Here is a 25164-nt window from a genome sequence, read left to right as displayed (position 1 = left end):
CTATCCAGTTATGTAGGGGGACCTTTCTTGTCCATTTAGGTGTCCAAGGTCCTCTGCTACTGTTTAGCAGGTGCTCTGTGAGAATTATTCCATTTGTAGATGTATTCTTGATGAGTTTGTGGGGAGAGATGAACTCCACATCCTCCTACTCCTCTGCCATCTTGAGGATATCTGATAACCTCCCTATCTTCAGCTCATCCAATTAGTAATTTTAACCACATCTGCAAATTTCCTCTTGCTAAGTAAATAAAATGACCATGGGTGTGACACCAGACAACGGAGATCATGAGGGCCAAAATTCTCCCTTACATACTGCACATACCCTCTGAACCCAGTTTTTTATTCCTAGGCATATAATAAGGAAACATATAATAAGCTTACTGTACCATTGCCTATATAGCAAAAAAAATTAGAAGCTACAAAAATGCCCATAACTAGGTAAATTAAGTAAATCTGTTCGTTTATAGTCATTGTGCTAGGTAGTAATGACACAGATAAAGTTGAAGAAGATATAGTCCATAGCCCAAAGGAACTTAGTGGGAAGAAAAACCGAAAACACAGAGTAAAGGTGAAGTAACTTGTGCAGATACTGAAGTAGCAACAGTAAAAGGTAATGCATGTTATAACTGAAGTAAGTGCTAGAACACCAAAACTGGGGCACTAATCCTAGTCTGGCAGAGACAAGGGACATGTCACATAGAATGGGACAGGAACTGAACCTAACAAAGCGAGCACAACCTGGCAAGTGGGACAAGGTTCAGAAATACCTGCCAGACACAGGATCAGACAGTGATATGAGAATACGGTCCATGAAAGGGGATGCAAGTTGTTCGGAACACAATGTGTGTTTGGGAATATTAGAGTACACTGCTGGGTCTCAAGTGCTTATTGCAAAGAGTTAGGTTTTCTCCCCCAAATTTTATAGGGAAGAATTGGAAGATTTCAAACAAGGGAAGGGACTGACTTTAGATGTGACTCCAGAAAGATCAGTAGGAACTGCTGCATGCAGGTGGGATTGATGCAGGTTGAAACTATAGACATCAAGGCCAGTTAGGAGAGTTGTATAATTATCTAAGTAAGAAGAGTTGCTGTCCAAGTGTAGTGGTAGTGGAGATGGACAAGGGAGTCTGGTAAACTTGGTTACTAATTGGGAAAGGAAGGAGAAAGGAAGAAAGAATATAATGACTCCCAGCTACCTTGCTTAGAAAACTGTTTAGATATGTTATCACAGAGAAAGGACAGAGCAAGAGGAGTTTGGATGTTATATATAATAAATTCACTTTTGGGGCATATTCAATTTGAGATTTCTTTGAGACATCCATGTCCAGTAAACAGGTGCACATATGCATCTAGCACCAAGGAAAGAAATATGATTGATATTAAGATGTGAGGGCATCAGTGGCATACAGGCAACAGTTGAAATCAGACCTGTAGGCTGTAGGTCCTAAACTGTGCTGAGTCACAGACATGTGTGAGACTCCAATAAAAGCTAGAGACATTTTCAGGAGAAAAATGTCACCCAGCATTTTGCAAAAAATTTGAGATCTTTCTTGGGCCTGCAAAGGAGAGTAAGAGGGCTATCCAGGGAGCAAGGAGGAAAACTAGGAAAGATGGTGTCATGAAACTAAAGCGAGATGAGTTTCAAGGGAGAAGTGGTCAATAGCACCAAAAGCCAAATAAGAGAGTCCAAATAAGTTGAGACTTGCAAGCATCTGGTGGAAATGGCATAGAAGAGGTACCTGGCCCCAAGTAAGCCATTCAGTGGTATCATAAAGAGTAGGTTGAACAGGGAAAAGTACAAGGGAGAGTCAAAAATTGTTGGCACTCTGCCTGTAGAATTTATTTTAAGTAATTTTTAGAAAAGACAGATACATCATTTTTCAATGTAATCTCCTTGCTTTTCCATACACTTTGTCCATCTGTCAACAAGCTTTCGTATTCCCTCATTAAAAAATGTTTTAGGCTGAGTTGCAAGCCATGACTGCACCGCTGTCTTCACTTCTTCATTAGAAGTGAATGTTCGTCCTCATAGGGCTGCTTTCAGGGGACAAAACAGGTGAAAGTCTGATGGACCAAGATCAGGACTATAGGGAAGATGCTCAAAACGAAGTTTTTGCAGAGTGTCTACAATGCGGGCAGAAGCATGCAGGTGTGCATTGTCATTCAAGATCACAACACCCTTGAATAGCAGTCCTCCATGCTTAATGTGAAGTTTAGGTTTCAGCTCTTCAATAAGCATCTCGCTGTAACACGCACTGTTGATTGTTGAACTTTTTCTTGATAATGTTCCAATACTGGCCCTTGAGAATCCCAGAAAACTGTAAGCATCGATTTTCCAGCTGATGGTTGACTTTTGAACTTTTTCTTGGTCAGCAATTGAGGATGTTTCCATTCCACACTCGCCATTTACTCTCAGGCATGTAGTGATGAATCCATGTCTCATCACCAGTAATGGTTCTCTTTAAGAAATTTTCACCTTCCTTAGAGTATCAGTCCAAGTTTTGTTTGCAGATATCCAAACGCTTCTGTTTATGCTCTTCTGTGAGTTGTTTTAGTACCCATCTTGCACAAACTTTTCAAAACCTAAGTCTCTACTGGATTACTTTGTTTTGAGGTGTTAAAGCATCTTCCCTATAGTTCTGATCTTGCTCCATCAGACTTTCACCTGTTTGGTCCCCTGAAAGCAGCTCTATGAGGATGAAGATTCACTTCTGATGAAGAGGTACTATAACGTGTGTATGCTCTTGGTGCAGTCTGATAGAGTCTTACATAACAAATACAGCAACTAATACTTATGGTATTATAGTCTATGAAAGTAAAAGGTAAAGTCATAAAAGTAAAAGGCTCGGAGTGAGAAGAGAAAAGGGTGTGTGACAGAGAGCTTGAAGAAGGTTACTTATAACCTTTTGGAAAAGCTGCTGAGGCAAAAGGGAAAATGTGCCCATGAGGGTCAAAGAGCATTGAAGATGGAGCTGTGGCTGGATACCAGGAGCCAGTGGTGTCACCAGACCATTTGGTTCTGTACTATGACCCTGTGATGCTCAGACCACACAGGTGTAGACGCAGAGAAGGTAAAATAGCTGGGGCTGATGACATAGATATCAAATGTTTTTTCTAAACAAAGAAAAATCAAGGCTACATAAAGTGTTTAATAACTGAAAACTCCAACGCTAACATTCAAGTAACATACTTTTACTATGTTAGTTTTCTTTTGAGATCAAAATACTAATTCCTAATGAGGAAATCATGTCACTTCCAAAAGCAAAAATAAAAAACTCATGCAAGTAGTTTTGAAAAACTAATGGTTCACTTATTTTAAATCCGATGCACTTATCTTCCTATGTAATATGTTTTATCTCTAAAATATTTCTAAGAAACCAGTTATCACAAAAGTAAACACACTGTGTTCACTGTTAAAATATGTCATGTGCCAAAAAACTGCAACTGCAACTGCAACTTTGTTTAAGATTAGAAACACTGTATTCAAGAAACTCATTTGTTACCCTGTAATTTCTAACATTATAATTAAATTAAATGTGACCTTGTTTTACACTTAAAATGTGAACATTGACACTAAAAGGAAATCAAGATGGTTACTATCATGGTACAGAATCATAATAAATACAATCAATGATTTGATACACAGTTTTTTTAGTGTGTAATAATCTCTGGAGATTGAGATTTTCTTTAGAAGTAATTATTGACAGGAATGGTGCAATCCTAGTTCTTAAATATCACATATGGGAAAAGAATCTAAAAAAGAGTGGATATATGTATATGTATAACTGATTCACTTTGCTGTACACCTGAAACTAACACAACATTTTAAATCAACTCTTCTCCAATAATTTAAATAAATAAATTAAAAAAAAAAATTTAAAAAAATTAAAAATCACATACATCAAAAATCTTTTAAGAAATTACTTTGCTTGTGATAAACTAGATCTAGCCATCTATCTACAGAACTATTAGGTTGCTAATATTGCTAAAAGTATACTTTGCATTTGTAATGTAGTAAAACACTATATGTAGTAACGACATAACCTAAAAATTCAAAGTCCTAGGGAACAAACACAAAGTTAAAATGTGCAAAACAAACATTCAGTGTACTTAACAAAAAAGAAACATAATAATGTGACTGTTATGGTGGAAAATTCAGTCCAAAAAACATTTATTGAATTCTGCTATTTACAAGGTACAACCACAGGTCTCTACAATACAGAGGATATAATGGCTTATTTTTAAGTCTTTTCACAATTGTTATATGAAGAAAGGGATGGGCAGAAGTATTCAACCTCTTGACTGAATTTTAGAAGGTTGTTCAGGGGCTTTGCTCCAGGATGCTGTGGAACCCACATGTGTCACGGTTCATAGAAGAATTAATAAGAACAAAGCAGGAACATCTAATGTGTAGTCCTTTGATTATTTTTTTATCAGTGGACCTGCTTAAGAAAGGGTGATAGAGAATTTAAAACAAACAAACAAAAATAGTATGAAAGGAAGGCGTATCGAACAACCTGTGAAGGGAGAAGCTAACTATTCAGTTAGCTAGAAAGGGTATATGCATATTTTAAAAAACTGAATACATTCATGACAATGACTGGAAATATATGTTGGAATCCAGATGTATTTGGAAATATCAGTTTACTAAATTGCCTTCTGTGTTTAGTCTTTCATCAGCATTAACTCAAACTGAGAAAGAGCTGAGATTCAATTGATCTATCTCTATGATTACCGGGAGGATCTAATCAATACTGGTGTCAAAGCAGACAATGAGTTGTAAAATATCATTGAGATTTTTTTACTTATTAGAATTAATTCTCAGGGCAACCTGCTGCACCATGAGAATCTACCTTTACCTAAAATGACACCATAGCCTAATCGAGGCTAAATATCCACAACAGTTTTTTTGAAGGAAAAAGGGAAGGAAGAAAGGAGGGAGAGGAGGAAGGAGGGAGGGAGGGAAGGAGGGAAACACTAACAGGAGGTGTAATAATCTCTTTCCTTCCCAAACTTTGAAAGGGAAGAAAGCAGTATTTTTAGAAATGGAGGCAAGTCATCCTGCATTAACAAATGGAAGAAGTGACCAAGAATGATAGGAACATCACGCAGGTACTTGTCAACATATTGTGAATTCAAAGTGGATGATTCTCCAGAAGATCAGAGAAAAACAAACAAAAACAAAACTTATTTACTTCTTCTAAAACTAGATACACATTTATTTTTTAAAATGCCATCCAATCATCTTCCTACTTAGACTGTGTTGCCTCTGAGAAACTTTAATGCCACCTCTGGAGAGGAGTACTTTAATCTTAGTGGACCACAGAGAGAGTGGCTACTGTCCCCCTGGAGTGCAGACTGGGGGCACTGGGAAGCCACACTTCCCCTCACTTGTAGAAGTATTGCTGTCTTCTCAGTAATCACAGGGAGGAAAGTCTCAGTGCACCTCCTATGGGAGCCTGAAGTAACACATAGAAGCTGAGTCTTCATGACCCAGGATGGCTGCAAGAAGCAGAAACTCTTAGAGAGATGAGCGCTGTTTACCTCAAGGAAAAGTGGCACATTGGACTATGCTTGCAGAATTGTGGGTAAGAGAAAGGGAGATGGAACCTCAGCCTTGAAATGACTTAAGTCAGAACGGGTGTCCCTTGAAAGCTCTTTTCACCCTCCAGAGACGTTCTTGACTTTTGTATTACAAAAATGAAATAAAATAAAAATTTTAAATTTCTTTCAAAGCTGTATATATTTATTTGTTGAAGGTAATATAGTGTTGTGGTTAAGCATAGGGGCTCAGAAGCCAAACAACCTTTATTTGAATCTGGGTTTCTCCAGAGTGCTTGTCTCAGTTCTTCCTCTGATGAAGGGGGAAAATAATAATATCTACATACCTCATAATGGTGCTATGAGGGTTAAAGAAATTACTACGTGTAAAAGCAGGCAGAATAGAGAGTGACTAAAAAGAACTTAATCAAGTTAGCCCCTGGTATTATTTAAAATAAAACAATTCACCACTCCTTTTCACTTGCTTTGAAGACAAAGAATCAAGTGAGTCTAAGTACAGAAGTTGAGACAATGCCCAAATGTTTGTTTCAAACATTCATTTCATCAGTGGGTTAGAGCTCAGACCAAGATGCTTATGGGCAAGGTTGGCCTGTACGTTCCTCACCTACTACTCTGCTTAACTGTAGAACTAACATTCCAAGCCTGCGTTTTCAATCCTAGCATCAGCAAATTAGGCCATAAGCAAGAGGAGAGAAAGAAGAAAGGAGCAATGAGTGTCACTGCAGAGGAAATTGTTGTTTCTGCCAAAGATTTTACCCCAGTGTGATTTCTAAACATTGTCTATGCAAAGAGTAACCCTTTAGAAAGTCATCTGATATTAAGTGAAACTAAGAATGTTTATGCCATAAAGGCACGTTCTATCTAATTTAGAACCCATCTTCCAAAGTAACACAGATCATGTCTTATCATTTCTTTCCTTCAGGTTAGACAAATACAAAGAAAGAAAGTTTTGCAGATGTTTACACTCTAGGTGAACACCCGCATCTACAACACAGGACAGAATGACCCATCTGCTCCTAAAGCTTACTGATCAGTGATAAACCCAGGAATGCATGATCTTCTCCTTGTCCGAATATAGTACATCCATCTGCTCAGTTACTTGTACAAGAAATCAAAGTCATCCTTGAAATCCTCTTCGTCAATCAAGACTATCAACTTATCACCAATCTTTACAGAAATCCACCTTCAAAATTTGTTTTTAATCTATCCACTTCTCCTCATCTTCTTAGTCCAAACTACTTAGCTTATCCAAACTAGATTATTTCATCAATAATTAAATTGCTTATAATTTAATGACCCAAAACCATTTTCCACACAGCAGTGAATGAACATCTTTGAACGAAAATCATTAATTTTCCTACTGCATCTATGATAAAATTCAAATTACTAAAAATGGCCTATTTGCTAGTCTAAGTCTGTACTTCATAGCTTATATCACTATGTAATTATACTTATTTGTGATTATTCATTTAATGAATAGATGGTAAACTCCATGAGGGAGCAGAGGAGGGAGAATATTGGGTGATTCAATTTAAGAGGTCTTTGCTACAAGATACTGACTATATTTAATAACAACAAAAATATTAATAATAATCACTATTGAATGTTTATTAAATTCCAGTGTTCTTCATGACAAATGTATCACATTAAGTATGGCTAATGCTTACAACAGTCCTTTTGAAAGTGTATTTTTCATATGCTTCAGATGAAGAAACCAGAGTTCAGGAATTTTAAGTGGTTTGCTCAAATTATATACCTAATAAGTTACGAAGCTTTGGTCTGACTGCCCCCAAAGTCCGTGTATTATCAACTTCATTTCAGTGGCTATTTACTTATCTGTTGACTAAATTCTTCATATTAAAAATGTGACATATATACACATATATATGTACAAATTTTGTAATAATACATAGCAAGTTAGTAGCAGAGTTGGGACTTAAGACATCATCTGATTCCCAGCCCAATATTCTTTCTAACAAAATAAACCAGACAGAATAACTGTGTCAATCTAATTTTCAGGGAATTTAATAAAGTCAAGAAGACTCTGAAAGTCAAAATTTCCTCCAAAGTTGACTATATTTTCACACGCAAAAGTTGCAGAATAAAGACATGCACTCATTTATTGTAGATTTGTATGTTTCTCGCCTTTAAGACTAACCACTTTCCTATCCTTCTTTCTGCTCCTCTTCAACCTCATGCTGACTCTTGAACTTTACATGCACTCACAGTCGCAGCATAGATTTCGGGACAAGGACACATCTGAGTCAGATCTCTAAGCCAACCCTTTAAGATTCTGCTTCAGGTCTCCCTCAAGCCCTATTCTTCTATTTGGATCTTCTGCCTTATTCCCACGCTTCCTTTCTTCTTTATTCCTCTCCCCACATTTCTCTTGCTGAACTTCAGCATCCATTGGGCTCTAACCTTGAACCCTATGTCAGAGCCGAGACTCCCACATCCATCAGACAGCTACAAGCTGCTCTTCCAATTATCACCTGCCTCCAAGTTCCTGTCCTTGTGTTCTTCACACCTGTCAGGACACTCACTAAGCCCTCTTGGATCCCTCCCTCTATTCTCTACCCGTTACTTATTGCCTAGATCTAAGCTGCTATAGTCAGCCTATAAAGAACATAACTTTTTCCCACAGCTAAAACAGCTTTTGGTTCAATTACCCCTGGAGTTTCCAGTCTTCCCCAGAGTAACAACCTTCTTTCTAATCACAACCAGTCCCTTGCCCAATCCTTTTATGTGGAATCAGTCAAGCCTGGATGAGAGTCACAGGAACAACAGGTATATTACATTATGAATATAATAAATGCTTTCCTCCCAGAGGAGAGAATAGCAGTCTTTTTTAACGGGTGCTGATTCTAGCATTTTGGAAGGCTCTGCTGAATCCATCACTGAGATCGCTAAAGATAGAAGATTCTCTGACAGCATCACGAAGAAAATTGGATATAATCTCACAGCATGAGAAAACACACTGCTGAATGGGTATAATGCTAAATAATAATGGGACCACCTAAAGAGAGAAGCTGATGAGTCATAGGAAGACACAGTAAATGCTGCAGACAAATTAAGCAGAACAAGACTCGCTTTAGGAGTTCAGGGAAAAGACCAAAGCATAGGATGGAGTAAAATATAAGAAATGTGTTTGTTTAAAACTTGAATCCAACAGAAAACACTGTTGGACATTGTGAAAATCTTGAGCTGCTATTAAAAAGTAAATTAAACGTTCTTGAACATCAGTTTCAAAAAATTCCACATAAAATTTCCTACAAAATATTAAAAAATAATTTTATTCTCATAAAAATGAGAAAACCTATTTTTAAAAGTGACAGCAATAACTAAAGCACAGAAAATAGAAAGATGAATTTAAATTCAAATTCTGATTATTTAATAGAGTATGAGGCTATGTACAAGAAACCATGTTTCCTTTGTAATAAACATAACAATTTTCAAAGGCTTGATTAATAATAGATAATTTAAAGCTCTAGTATATCTGCTTTAAATCTCCAGATTTTATATTAACCATCATTTTAAACAGACACCTCTGAAGATATATTATTAACACAACTGCAATTAAGAAGCTAACAGACATTCTTCCGAGCACCTTAACCAAAAATAATTTAAACTAGGCCATTTAAAGACAAGGAAACAGGGAATATTTTGAATAACTTAGAATATAAATGGAACACTAATTGAAAAACTAATCTCTAATCTAAAACACTAAATCATTTGGATAATACCATTTAACATAAATAACATTTGGGACACAGGAAGAATTTTAAAATTCACAGTGAGTCAATTCTGTTAATTGTGGGTGGATTATCTGCCTCAGGAGATGTCCTGTGCTACAATTCTTAAGCCTGTACCTTTCCAGATAGAAAAGAAATTCCCTAACTCTTCAACAAAATTCCCAAAGGTAATGGCTGCAGGAGAGTGTACAAATTCTATTTCTATCTCCAGCCATGAGGAACAGACCATGAAAAACATGTGTAGTGACCATCTTACAATATTATCTTCACCCTAGATAGCTAAGCCCTGGTTCACAAAGGAGGAGGGGGTGGGAAAAAGCAAAAGGGACTATGAGAAATAGATGTAAGATCTGCCTGTTAAATATATACTATTTGCCCAATATGAACTTTTTCATTATTTCTCCAAGGTTTTCATACATTCCACTATTTTTATCTAGTGTGTGATAAAACAAGAAAGCTTGAGAGGTTGTATTTGTCATCAAGCTTCCTGTCAGAGAAGAAAACACTTCTCTGACTTAGTATCACCTCCAGTACCCAACCTGACTTCATCCGTTCTTTCAAAGCCATTCCCTCCTTTTCTGAAATGTTTTATCTTCCAACCTTCCCATCTCTCCCCACCATACGTCCATTGGATTGGTTCAAAATAGTCAAGTACATGAAAAAAGATGCCACTGAGCAGGAGTTAGCAGGAATAAGTGTGGAACCTGAAAGCATCCATGGTGTGGACCAGCTATGAAGTGCTACTTCGACATTATGGGCAGATATAGCTTCCATGCAAGGAACATTTCACTCTCTTCCTCAATCAAACCATGCTTTTTCAAACAAAAAGTATGAATAGTTCAGATTGCTTTTCATTTGAAGTTGAGGTAAGGAGGTGAAATGCCATTTGAACAGAAGCTCCATCTTCTCTTGAACTTCCAAGAGCCCAAGACAGAATGCTTAGCCTGGTGGACTCGGTCTTTTAATTCACATGTTCTCCTTTCTCTAGACCCATGCCTCTCTCATAGCTAGAGTTTTTCATAAAAGCCAATATTTTCTCAAGCAAGAGGGTGGGTGACTACCAAATGTTTGTTTGTTTTATCTAATCTAGTGTCCACCCAGGTTGAAGTAACTGCTCAGGTGAGAGAACATGATTATATCACCTGATGCTTTGATTAATAAATCCAAAATATCTTTCCACTAGCAAGCTAAATACATTCATTTTTACTGTCCTATTTTTGATTAATCTCCTGAGAACCCTCTCATCTCTTTCTTCTGTTCTCTTTATCTCAAGTATCTAATTTAATTCCCTCATTGTAATAGGCCACGATTCTGCAATTCTTACTTTGTTCTCTGCTTCTTTTTTTTGGTAGCCAATCTCTTTGCCATACTCAAACTCTACACTTCATTACCCATCTAGTACTAACATTTACATAGCTAAACTTACTTAGGAAATCAAGAAATCTTCCACTGCTCAAACAATAAGCTCACCTTTAAGCCCTTTCCTTAATGTTTATTTACCTGGTAAGACTGCCTAATAAAGTCAAAGGGAGACTTTGAATATATGATTAGTTACATATACTTTTAAAAATTGAATGAATTATATCTTTTTCAATAAGACAGATATAATACCAACACTTACAATAAATTTGCCTAAATCACAAAATACCCTACAGATGAAGCAGAACATGTAGTTATAATCACTCCATGTTGTCTAAAAAGGTTTCCAAGGTTTTGCCTCATTTATGCTACCCTAGCCTCAGCAGAAGCTTAGAAAAATCTAAAGAGCATTTCATCCTTTCTGATTATGTAAAATGATTACACTGGCATATTCTGCCAAACATTACTCTAGGAACCTTCACCCTGTAACATGAATTTGCTTCTCTTGGTCTTGTCCGATAGGACTTGTTGAATTAGCTGAACTAGGACCACATCTTACACTACACTTCGTTTACCACATAACCACATAAGCCAATACACTAACAACTTTTTAACATGTTTCAAGCCTAATATAATGCTGATTTTCCACTGTGAAAAATTCTATGGCATTTAAGAGCTTTCTGAAATGAGTTACGATTTCCTTTTATGGAGAAAATAATATCAGATAAAAATTATTAATAAAATTATCAATTTAAAAATATGAGTCCAATTTCCATAAAAATCTCTATTCTGTTGCTCTGAAATAAAAATTCTACATTTTAAATGCTATTGTTTTCTCTCAAAGAATATTAAAGGCATATTTAAGATGGCATTGTAGAGATAATATTGATCATTTTTTCAGCAAAAGAAAGGGTGTTTCAGTAACCTTCTAAGAATGCTTATGGGCCTACATCACTAGACTATAAGAATTATGTATACTTAATAAAAATATTTATATTTGCTTTATATATTATTTATCATTGACTTATTGAAGTGAGCATAAATATATCTGAACCATAATCTTCCAAATCCTATGATGACATAAAAACAAATTACACATGAGAAGAATAGGCAGTTGGTATGCAAAAATTTTCAAACTGACATTCAGCAATAATTTTCTAAGAAAATCAAGTTAAATAAAAGAAGTTATAATTCACAGACTTCTTATTAGCCTAAGTACAAAGTTCCATTTTATACAGGGAATGTGCGAATGATGCTTTAATCATTTCAAGTGTTTGATGTCAAAGGTGAATAGATTTGTGGAATTTTGATATAATTATTTTTTAAGTTTGAGATTCTTAAAAGATTGATGAAGATAGAGACTTTAAAGCTTCCCAAATCTTCAGACATTGTGGTTCATTCTACAATTGTCTTAAATCTTCCTAGATCTTTGGTTTTTAAAAAAGAGTTAAGTGAGTCCAAAAAATCAAAATTAGGGATGGAGAAGAAGGAGGACAAGGAGAGGAAAGGATTAGGGAAAATGTCTAGAGTTTGTTTTCTGCCTTGTATGGAGCTAGAGAAAACAAGATTATTCCATGAAACTGATCTGAAAATTAAGCATAATCCCCATAATTGAAGGTGAATATGGAAAATATAATTCTTAGTGACCACCTTCTCTTAACATTTACATACTTACTGCCTTCTTTTCAGACCAATTCTTTTAGTAAAAATTATGAAAATCTCAATCACTAAAAATGCATTTATTAAACATAAAATGTAGTACTACATATAGTCCCTGGCCCAAAGAAGTAAAATGTCTTCTTCAAAAAGTAGTACATCTAAGAATTAATAATACAACCAAAAGGAAAACAACATATTTTCTTGCTTAAATCTGCTTATTTCACTTTGTGAATATTTTGTAGCATGGTATATGACAGCTGAAATATAAATTATCCTTTACAAAAATGTCAAAATGATTTGTTGGATGAAAAAAACTCAAGATTTTAAAACATACTTTTGTCTACAACCACATATTCATCAATTCAAAACTGCCAAAACAGAAAATGAAGAGTTAACATTTCATTGTCTAAATTAAAAAATACTTACACTATGGACTTTTCCAGGCGACTTCCCTGTGAACCAACAATCTCCCCCAATGTACAAAACACTTGTCCCAGAAAGTCCTAAAATAGATAAAAGGATTAAAGCTCTTAAGTTCCCAAACTGTCTTTACACTATGTATTTTGTACATCATACCTGCATTGCTTTCATTGCTAAAATACTGAATTCTCTAACTTCCAAGAATAAATAAGCTCAAAATGCACCTAATTTTAGCAGGTGATTTTCCCCTAAATTTGCACGGCCTTTTGTCCTTTTAATCACCGAGCTGGCTTGTTACTGTGAGTGTTTAGACATTGTGTTTATTTTCTTTCCCTTTTTTGAATGAAAATGAAAATGAAAAAAGTTCCAGGATTTGGATCCACAATTGGCTTGACTTGAGAGGTCTCTGAAACTACTGAACTTGTGGCTGAGAAGGCGAATCCTGAAAGCACAGAGCAGTGATGCTAACACTACCAGTGCTCCTTACGAAGCAGCAGTGTGATATCATGGCTACAACCAGGATCCAGAGCCACACTGCCGGTTGTCTATTCCAGTACCACCACTGACCGTTTGTGACTGTGGTAGTTATTAAGCGCTCCCGTTTCCTCTAACATGTAGTCACTCCCTTACAGAGTTATCTTGAGGGTTCAATGAGTTATTGCATGAGATAATATTAGCATATATTAAGTGCCCAAAAATGAGTTCAGTATAATACATTATAAAGTCATTCATGTACCAGTAGATGATTATTATTTTCAAGACTCAGAATAAATGAGTAAAATGTAAAATGAGAGGTCTGTTACTAAATTTCACATATAAAGAAACTAATCATCTAGGAGGTTATTTCTTTCATGGTTTAAGCAGTCAATAAATAGCAGAGTCAGAACTAACCCAGATATTCTGATTCAAGATTGAAATACTGCCTCAAGGATTTAAATATCATAAATACAATGCAACTTCCCATGTCAATAAAATAAGGATTCCAACACCATCTGGATATGTGGGTCACAAAAATATAGAGGTGGTTTAGAGAGAGGCACTCTCTCTAGCATAGCCTGTGTATGAGTCCAAGCTGTCTTAAAGGAGAAAGTGGGAGATCTCCCTAAATTGTACTGTGAACTGGCCCAGGAAAAGCCATGAGAAGGATGGAAAGAGGAATGGCAGCAAACAAAATGTTGTTTTAAGTTTTACTAAATAAAAATTTTAAATACCTAACAAGTCACAAAAGCAAAAAAATGTGTTATTCAGGGGAAGTTGCTCAAGTCTCATGAGAGAAAAAACACCACTGTAGACTAGGAATATCTTCCCAAAGTCCAAAGTAAGCCTTGAGAACTAGGTAGGAATCAGATCTTGGATAGACGAGAGTTGGAACACTTGAGTCCTAGAGAACAAATCAGAGTAACAGGCAAGAATGTAATAAGAAAAAATCAAGACTGCGGAGGACCCACTTGGCCAAGCAAAAAAAAAGTTGCCTTAGGATAATGAGAAGCAACTGGCAACCTTTCAGCAATGCAGGCACACCATGAGAACAGTGCATTCAGAAAAGTACTCAGATATCAATTTGCTGAACGGACTGAAGAGCTGAAGAAAAATCTGGAAGCCGGGTCAATCAGAAGGCTACAGTAGTTAATAAGAAGCAAAGTGGCAAAGCCTAAGATAAAGTTGTAGCAAGTGCTTGGGAACAGTGCACAGAAAAATGGCAGGATTTGGTGTAAGCTACACTTGCACATGATAGGGGGTGGGGCAATGAAGAGAGGGAGACAGAAACAGAAAATAAATCTGGATTTAACTTGATGGCTGATAGAATGGCAATACCTTAATAAAACTGCAAATCATTTTAAATTTTGCTTTCAAGTAAGTAAAAAGTACTTAAGGTAAAGCCTTGACATATTTAAATTAAATACCTTAAAAACAACATGTCTTTCCCAATTTCATAACGGACTTTACAAACATGTTTATGGGTTTTTTAAAACAAACATAACTTTCTAAATTTCACGGCACGTAGAGCTTAATACTAAAGATTTGGAATATGACATTGGTCTTCTAAGTCAGAAGAAAAAATACATGGGGATTCTAGAACTCTTTTCTAAAGATACTGATATTGATGGGCAGCTACTTATACTGCATATTAAATGGATTTGGTCATTGGCATAACAAGTCTCAGTAAAAGCTGTTCATTGCTGTAATGACTCAAAGAAACAAAACAGATATATTGAGCACTCCATATTAGAGTAGACAGGTATTAGCAAACAGAGAACACACACATAACACTGCTGAACAAAAAGGAAATAAAAAGAATAAAATCAATAAAATGTGTACAAAAACGATATAATGCGTACCTATATACATTATAGTTATTGTACTCTTTACCCCTAAATATTTACAGTACTTATGTAATTGTTTGACCTTTGCCTATGTTTGTGAATTCCCGATTAAGCAACACATTTACTACTTACAATGCAGAAATCAGCACGTAATATTTCATATCTGTTACTTCTTGTGTTGGAAAGCTCTACTGAATCCACTTTTTAGGCATCTAAATGGTCCACATGTCCTATGCATTTTACACAATACTAGTAATATAATTAGTGCTCCTTAATGGATATTTTTAGATATTTGTTCTGTAGTTAAAGATAGAAATAAAAATTAGCTATAATAGAAAATGCTTACTGTTTCTTATTATAGTTTTGTATTCCAGTTGATGAGCCACTATAATTAGGTCATAATAGAATTTCCAGTAGTAATAAATCCAAGCACCTTTCTACAGCTCTAACACACACGTAGACCAAATTCACTTTACAGTGGTTGGCGACTGAGAAATGCTTCAATTTATTCAATCATATTAACTTATTGATTAATATAATCATATTGGGCTTTCCAAAAGCTGACCAGAGATCAATAAACACTTGCTAAATGTGTTAATTATTATTTCATAATCTAAATAATACACAGATAGAACCTAGTCTGAAATCTGTTTGTGTCTATAAACTATATTGTTAGTATATAAGATGCATTCTACCACTCTTTAAAAGTATCTAAATATTACCCTAAACCCAATATACTGGTAGTAAAACTGGAAGGCTTATCATTGAGCAGTGGAGGAGACAAGAGGAAAAAAAAAAAACAGCACAGCAATACCAGCATTATAATAATAATAGATTTCACGCTGCACAGGGAGTTTAAAAAAAAAAAAAAAACCTTATCAGTAAATCCAAGGGAGTGCTTGGATTATTCTCATAACAATCTAAACCTAGTTTTATGACTAGCATAACACAACTCAGAATCCCAGGAAGCACTGCTGTACTATCAGATTCCAGCTGATTACTATACATTTCTGTTCCTCTTTCTTGTTAATATTCAGAGGAATGTCTACTTTAAATGTGTGCTTGAGCACAATATTTCTTCAGAATTATTACTTCATTATTTCATTTGCACCAATATTTAGGGATGAATTCCATCCGTCCACATTTTATGTTATATTGTAGCTAGAAACTTCTCCGTACTCACGAAAATCACATTGATGCTATGTGCTCTAATAATTCCACACAAATAAAATGGTAATTTACTTTGCAATAAATTAACTGGTTTTGTTTTGGTTTTGTATGCTTGCTTGCTAGGTATCAGTATTAATGATTCCTATATATTCTTTTTGAAAGGTTTTTTACATACATACCTACATACACATATTTATTTATTTATTTAGGAAAGCAGAACGACATACTCCTCAAGAGTGAGAGGTATGAAACTAGACTGCCTGTGTTTGTATGTTGGCTGAAACATTTACTAATGCCTCTACACCTCAGTATCCTAATCTATAAAATAAACTTTATAAATAATACTTGGAACATAGTCAGTGTCTAATAAATATATGCCTCCTCTCTCCTCCCTACTTTCCTGGGGTTAAAGAGTATTCTTACCACGTACTCAAAACTTTCCACTTGCCACTAGATTCCAGTACTGGAGATACTATAATTATCTGAATAAAATAATATATTTTATTTTCCAAAACCACTCATGGTCAATACAAATGCTCATTTTGAGTGTCATTATAAAATCCAAATGTGTCTTATCTTACATGTTAACTAGTACACATACCAACATATATATGTAAAGAATGACACTTTTAAAACAATAGTATAATGAACCAGGAGGCATGGTTCGTGTTAAGTGGTAAATAAAATTTCTCATTTTTCTATTATTACAAAGCTAACCAATGAATGTAGATTATTATCAGCATTATCATAAACAATTTTATAAGCACTCAATAGTGTGGCATCTTTTTCCTAAAAGATCTACAAAAATGATCTTTAAATGGCTTTCCTGTTTTATAAAATGCCCAATGAGCATCGAAAAGATGTTTCTAATTAATAATTCAAATTAAAAAACAAATGGGTTATTGATAGCTAAGTTTTAATACAGCACAGTAACTGGGCATGGTCAACTGTTCAGGAGTTAATCACTCATTCTTGATAAGACAGAGTCATGATTTGCCTCCACTTATTGCTTTTACCCATTTTGTGATCATTTAGCTGATTTTAAGCACAGGCACACTAAGCCAGTAAGAGCAAGAGAAAATAAGTGATACAAAATTTCTTGCTTACACAAAATGTTAACCACTGTGGAAAAAAACTGGTGAGGAAAGTTTGTGTAACTTGTGAAATTTTTTTGTTGGCATTATTTACTAATATTTTATTGTTGGGGGACTTCCCTGGTGGTCCAGTGGTTAAGAATCCGCCTGCCAATGCAGGGGACACGGGTTCGATCCCTGGTCTGGGAAGATCCCCCATGCCGCAGAGCAACTAAACCCGTGTGCCACAGCTACTGAACCCAAGTGCCACAACTACCAAAGCCCGCACACCTAGAGCCTGTGCTCTGCAACAAGAGAAGCCACCACAATGAGCAGCCCGTGCACTGCAATGAAGAGTAGTCCCCGCTTGCTGCAGCTAAAGAAAGCCTGCACACAGCAACAAAGACCCAACACAGCCAATATAAATAAATAAATAAATAAATGAATGAATGAATAAATAAATAAATAAATAAATTTTTTTTAGAATTGTATTGTTGGTACTCCCTGCTTATATTGCTGACTTCCTCTATAATTAATTCATACTAATCAGAGCAACTATAGAGATTGAGGAGTGACAGTTATATTATGTACTATATACAAATATGGTAATCATTGATAATAATCAAGAATGGTTTTCTTTGCTCAACGATCACTCCTACTTTTTTTTTTTAAGAATACTGAGATACAGTTAATATACAATAAACTGCACGTATTTAGAGTGTACAATTTGGTATCCCAGTCTCCCAATTCATTCCCCCCCAACCCTCCCCGCTTTCCCTGCTTGGTGTCCATATGTTTGTTCTCTACATCTGTGTCTCTATTTCTGCTTTGCAAACCTGTTGATTTGTACCATTTTTCTATATTCCGCGTTCCTACTTTCTTAATGGTTGTGCTGTTTGGGATACAAAGCAAACTCAACATGAAGCAATTCAATTTTAATATTTTAATAAAAACAATTTGTCCCATTTTAACATAATAATACACCTTTTTTTTCAATCAAGGATTTGTCTTTTTAACAAATGGATCTATCTACAAAGCAAAAATGCTAATCCTATCTCCAAGAGATTAGCACAAAGTTCTTTTTTTTTCCCCACCCATTCCTGAAGTTTATTTTTAAAATGCACAGAAATAATGTAAACAGTAAAAAATTTATACAAAGAAAAATAATCCTCCCACCTATTTCAGGACTAATTCTTACTTCACACATATTACCAGTCATCAAAATATCATACAAAGCTCCACACGAATATGCATGCATGTGCGTGTGTGTGCGTATGCAGTGTGTTTCTTCACCTATTTTTTCCACAAATGAGAGAATTTCTCACACATTATTATTTAATTGTTCTAAACTTAGACATCAGTAGTCAAATTACAAATATAATTGCAAAATTATACTCTAAAACTGAATTGATTTATTTTTCCATCAGCACAATTGTTGATTTTCAAAATATTTCTTGCTTGATAAGAATCCAAATGAAGGCAGTTAAGTAAGACACTGAATGAAAATTAAGTTTTCAACAAGTGAGTGGTTATTGATCTAAATTAACCAATTTTCTAAAAGTACAACATACATATTTAAATTGTGAACGATACTATATACAGATTAAGAATAAAGCTATATTATTTACAAATACTATAACAAATCTATCGAAAATATTTACCTTCTAGAAGCACATCACTTCTCATCAGCAAAGATGTGAGAAATGTAATATGCTAACGAAAAATAAATGAAGTAAATATTCTCACGGCTGTTAAACATGACTACACAGTCAACAGGCTAAGTAACTAGAAAACTTACAATATATTAGCATTAAATAATATGATATATATTATAGCATTATTAAATAATAAATATAATACTATCACACAGTGTCATTATTAAATACTAAGCCCTGAGTAAGGGCCAGTTTTACATGCAAACAATCTCACCTAATATAATGTAATGAGTGCCAAAGATAGTCATGAAACCTACCTCGAGCATTGTCCCTAACTCTGCCTCAAAGTCTAAGACAGATTCTAAAAGACCATGTTGAAAATACAAATAGAAACATAATCCATTTATTAAGCATCAGTCATAAATTTTTTAATCTGAATATGCTTATAAGACCAGCTCACGTTAGCTGATAAAGACCAGAAAGCCTTGCTACATAGAAAGAGAAAGTTATTATTGAAAAGGCATCAGAGGATAGCATGGAGAGCTCTCTTACACGGGGCAATCAGGCAAGGCCTCTCAGTAGATGACAATTAAGTAGAAACTTCAATGATATCAGAGAAAGAACCATGTGAATATTTGAGACAAATGCATTCTAGGTAGGAGAAAAAAACAAGAACAAAGTCCCTGAGACGAGAAGATACTTGGGATGTTTAAGGAAAAGCAAGAGGGCCGGTAGGGTTAGAGTAGAATGAGCAAGGAAGAGAATGGAAGGAGAAGTGGGAGCCAAGGGCCCATGATGTATTGTGAATACTATCTTAAGTGCGGAGGGAAGCCACTGGAGAATTAATCTGAACTAGAAAGTAATATGTCCTGACTAGCCTTTATAAATGATAAATCTGGCTAGTCATTTCTCACCACATTTATAAATGCTAAAGTTCCCCCAAGGTTCTATCCTGTTCTCTTCTCCATTTATACCTTTTTATATAATTTTATTGAGTTCCAACTCTATAGGCTGACAGTTCTCATGTCTCCAGACATGGCCTAGTCAATATCTCCTGTTGGAGGCTTACTGGGGTCTCAAACAACATAAACCTGCCCTGACCACTGACTTCTCTATTCTCATGTCCATCACTTCGGTCTCTTCCTCCCCAATGTACCTCATTGCAATAGACTGCATCATCATTTATCTAGTTGCCAATAATCTAGGAATCATTTTATCTTCATCTCTATCTTCACACCTGATATCCACTTCACCAGCAACCATATCACCAAAAGATATTCCAAATCTAACCACTTCTTACCACTTCAAGGTCTAGACCTACCAAATATTGTTTACCTAGCTAAATTACAGCAGCTTTATAACTGGTCTCTGTTGGTTCACAATAGCAGGAGTTCCTTGGGTAAAACCTGCAACTGGCCCCCTCTACACTGGGGTTGGGCTTCCCAACCCCATCATCCACTTTAGCTGACAGTTGTTATCTAAATGTATAAATCAGATCACATCATCTTCCAGTGAAAGCCATAAAATAAAATCCAAACTTTTTAAACCCTGGCCTACACATCTCCACATCATCTGAATTCTATCTACCTTTCCAAATTATTCCATTCCTCTCTCCTCATCATTCAGTCTATACAGGGTAGCTATCTTTCAGTCACAACAACATACTAAATTATTTCCTAACTCAAGGTCTTTGCACCACTGTTCCTTTTGCCTAGAATGCTCTTCCCCTAGATTTTCAATAGTTCCCTGCTTCTCTTTAACAAATATACTCAGGGTGAGAACTGATGCAGAACCATGCTGCCTCGTTGAGGGAAATCTAAGTTTCTAGCTAAAAAGCTTCATGAGAGAGCTAAAAAGCTCTCTCCGTCTCAAAATCTTATTCATATAAGTAATATAAAGAAGTAAGTTATCTTAGTCATTTATTTGCATTTGTTTTTATTGAATAAATTTGTACACTCCCCCTCTCAAGCTCTACATTGTGAGCTGTTTTAGGGTAAGGATCTTGTCTGTCTTACTCATTGCTATATTTCTCAGCATTAGAACAGTGCCCGGAATATATTTATTGCTTACCTGGTTGTATGAATATACATTAGAATTCAGTTCAGTTATATATGGGTTAAACTGACTTATATTCTAATGAAAAAAATCTTTCCCCATTTATAAATCTATTCCTATGAAAAATATATTTCATGATCTGAACAATTAACTTTCAAATAAATGTTTCAAATACAACTGATCTATATGTGGAAGTTTATATATATAATATTTAGAAAATATATTAAAAAACATACACATCTTCACTGTAGGCTAAAGGATTATTTTGTGGCTAAAATAATCAGTGAGCAATTAACAATCTAAAACAAAAATTGAAATGGGTACCTTCCAGGACCAACCAAATGGATAAATGCATTTTGGATTGCCTGATGGGTATGAAAACTTAGTATTCAAGGTACGGTTTCGATGTCATCTGCTCCAGAACACCAAGCAGAGTCCTAGATACACCAATTACAGGCCTGTTAATAATCTTTTCATTAATGACTTGGCTGATGCAATTAAATTATGCAGATGGAAATATGTAAAGCAATTTCCTTAGAGAATCATAAAATGGATAAATCATCTAAAGGAATACATCCCTGGATCCCATAAGTCAGCCGTGAACATAACGTTTCTCCACTAAAAACTTGTCCACCACCAATGAAATCAATTAAAGTTACACTGATATACTGATTCTTTATCCACTCACCTTGTATTCACTTGCAAAGTTAGAAATCTAGGTACAGTTCTATATTATATCTCTATTTTCCTTATTAGTAACAAAAATTTAAGAATTTGGTACTTAAGATCCTTAAGTACTAGAAACCAAGTAAAATCATCCTGAAAGGAGGTTCTTTCAAAATTTTCAGAAATGAGAATGAAAAATATTTTATTATTGTTAACAAGGAGTGTCTCTTGCTACCAAATCCCTTTTGTAAAAGATAAGTGACTATACTCCACATGCAAGCCCAGGCACTTAGCAGTAGTTCCCTAAAAGGTTCCAGTTTTTATTTTGCTTTGCAAAATTGGCAGGTAGACAACCACACTTTTAAAGAATTGCATCTTCAGGGAATAAACCTAGTTTGTTTATTGGTTTCTCTGGTCTTCCAAATGCTTCTTGAATTCTTTCTGGGTTGAATGAGTTATATGCTCTTTTCCCTAAAATCTGTACTTGGATGCTTTCAAATAAAGAAGGGCTTTTGTTGTTGCTAATACCTACCAGAAATTCAAAGCAGTTATCTCTAACAATTCTTGTAACAATTCAAAAACACGTTTCCTGCTTCTTCTGACACGCTTCATCCGCCCATAAGCTCAGGCACTTAGTAACTAATTTGTGTTGCTTACTAAACATATTTAAGGAATATAAACAGAGAGTAGTGTGAGAATACATTACAATGTGAGATACTATAAACTACAGGAACTATAAGAAGCTATGCAGATTGAACTTGGTGTACCCCCAAAAAAATAAAATTAAAAAAAAAAAAAAAAAAGAAGCTATGCAATATTTCAGAAGAAAAGTGATGAGAATCTGAACTAAGGCAGTAATGGTAAGAAAGGAAAGAAGGCAGAAGAAAAACAATTCTTTGTTAGAATAAGCAGGATTTGGTGATTCACTAGATATGAGACAGGAAGAGGTTAAGGAAGACTGACCCTGAAATACCAGGGGAAGGAGGTGTTAAGCAATTCTACTTGAGAGAGTTACTGTTCAGTTTCCATTCAGGCAAGGAAATGGGGTAAGATACATAAAGAAGTGAAAACTGAACATTAGTTCCAAAGGGGCGACTTTCTGTGACGGACTCAGGGCTGTCAGAGCTTTCCAAGACCTCCTCTGGGCAGAGGCTATCACTGCTCTCTAAAGGCGTCACTCCAGCTTTGAGTGTAACAGGCCAGGTGGAATATCTCAGAACCCCTGCCTTTGGTGGAAGTGGATTTAACATGTTTCAAGTTAAACACAATTTGTTTCTCGGTTCCTTTTTAAAGGGTCTCTAACCCACGGTGTGATGGTATTAAATGAGCCAATATTATGTGTGTTGTTGATTATTTTTATTCCCAGTCATTCAAGAACTAAGTGTATCTTTTCTTAAAGAATCATTTCAGAAACTTGAAACGTTTTTGTCATAACAAGGACTAGGAAAACTGTATAAAAGTTTTCTAAGTACATTGTGTTGACGATAATTCTCATGAAGATAATACAGGCAGAGGAGCAAAATTGGGATGCAAAAGGTCATCAAAAATAAATTTTTCATATCTTTGAATTTTAGGCTTCTGCAGAATATCTACCAAGGAATATCTAACAAGCAGTTGGAAGCTTAGATTTTCTCAGTGTACAGAGTGTACATGAATCATCAGGATAAGACATGAAAATGACTGAACTCTCCCAAAGAGAGTTTATACAGCAAGATGAGATGAAAACTGAAAACAAAGCCATAAGAAACACTAATATTAAGGAATAGGAGGAGAAAGAGAAATTAAAAAATAATAAGTAATGAATAAACAGAGGCAGGAAAAGAAGCAAGGGAGAAACTTTCATGGAAGTCGGGGGAGATAAGTTTTTCAAGAATAGAGTAGCCAATCATGTCCAAAATAATGGGGAGATCAAGAAAGTAAAGAATGAAGATAGGCCACTACATTTGGATCTAACCTATATCAGAATAGTTTAAGCAGAAATGAAAACCAGAATACAGTAAAGAAATTGAAAGGAGAACGAAAAGAAAATTATGACAGAAACCCAGGCTGTCATGAAAAGAAGTATGGTGATGAGAAGACAGTAAAAGAGATATCATGATGCTAAAGCATAGTCAGGATAAGGATTTTTACCATGAGCGAGACACGAAACTTTATTTATGAAAAAAAAGCTATTCTACAAAAGAAAAATATTTGAAAAGATATGTATACTGATAGCTCCTATAAGACATATCTCTTACATAAAAATATTTAGTCATTATTGATTCTAGAAGGAAGACATAGCTAATTATGCTTGAGGTAACTTCCTATCCCATATTCCATATACTACGCCTTGAATATCGATGGTAAGGATCACGTTACCTTCCTCACACCCTCAATATATACAACCCCATGAAACTGTCCTTAACTTCTCAGTTACTAAGCCCTCTGAAAACTAGTTTAAACTGAGAAACACAGAAATTATATGCAAAGACAGTGGGCACTTGAAAGTCTATGCCCAGTCGGGGTTAGGGAGGTCATTTTCCCTATGTACACAAGGATGAACAAACAGAGAAACTTAGTCTTCAGAGAGAAACAGAAGCTCAGAGAAAAGCCACAGTGAAAAGAAAATGTGGCCTTATTGAGTGAGAGAGACAGACAGACAGAAATAGAGAAAATAGCTGTCTCAGTCCAAATCACCATGCCTGTTTCTAGCTGCAGTTCCCACAGAGCAAGTTACATGTCACATTTATGAGATACTCCTAAATCCCTTCAATAAACCATCTACATGTGAGATAAGTGAATGCATTTTCGTTCCTTGCACCTAATTTTTACTAGAAAATATGGTTCCTTTTCTGATTCTTCCAATGAAATTTGAAAACTTCTAATACAAAGCTACGCAAATAAGTTTTAAATGTTTAACTACATGCTATAAATCTTACCGTGCAGAGTAGAATGGTAGCATGGCAACTGCAATGAACTTTACTTAGGGAAGTAATGAGCTTGTTACAGCATTTTTTTCAAATTGTACAAAGACTATCCTTTGAATCTTTCTTCAGAAGACTCCGCTCTATACTTCATAATAGAAATAAATATCATACTTCCTTTAATGAAGGAAAGGATCAGTAAATAGTGAATTTTTACCACCATGACCAGGCTTCCAGTTTCCCCAAATCACCTTGGGATTACCCCTTACATCCCCTCTCTCTTCCCTGAACTATGTCTGCAAACTACACAGGAAATACACACACACACACACACACACACACACACACACACACGTGTGTGTGTGTGTATGTATATATCCATCTATTCTAGTTAATAGCCTACAAAAACGGAAAAATCTCACCCTTCCTAGCCTCTGGGCATGAACTAATGTCCTGCTGACCTCGCAACCCTGGCATAGTTACCAACTTTACATTTGTATACTCAAATTTCACGTGAAACCTAGTTAAACCCCTTTCAGAATACTCTTTTCACCCCCATCCAGCCC

General features: G+C 35.4%; 1 protein-coding gene across 4 annotated transcripts in view; it reads right to left on the bottom strand.

Annotated features, from left to right (window-relative positions):
* Positions 1–25164, bottom strand: part of CPNE8 (copine 8) — a 267432-nt gene that overhangs the window by 150665 nt on the left and 91603 nt on the right. For 2 of the 4 annotated variants that reach the window (XM_057700921.1, XM_057700922.1), the window contains one exon: positions 12759–12835. The exons of 1 other annotated variant lie outside the window; for it this stretch is intronic. In XM_057700921.1, the coding sequence (XP_057556904.1) occupies positions 12759–12835 (77 nt within the window). Of the gene's footprint in view, positions 1–12758; positions 12836–21353; positions 21370–25164 lie in introns of those variants that run through there. One more of the 4 variants, XM_057700925.1, reaches the window with a different exon arrangement.

Source organism: Hippopotamus amphibius, chromosome 12, assembly GCF_030028045.1.
Source record: "Hippopotamus amphibius kiboko isolate mHipAmp2 chromosome 12, mHipAmp2.hap2, whole genome shotgun sequence".
Lineage (NCBI taxonomy): Eukaryota > Metazoa > Chordata > Mammalia > Artiodactyla > Hippopotamidae > Hippopotamus > Hippopotamus amphibius.
The sequence above is the reverse complement of the archived record's forward strand: the minus strand, read 5'-3'. Positions and strand labels throughout refer to the sequence as shown.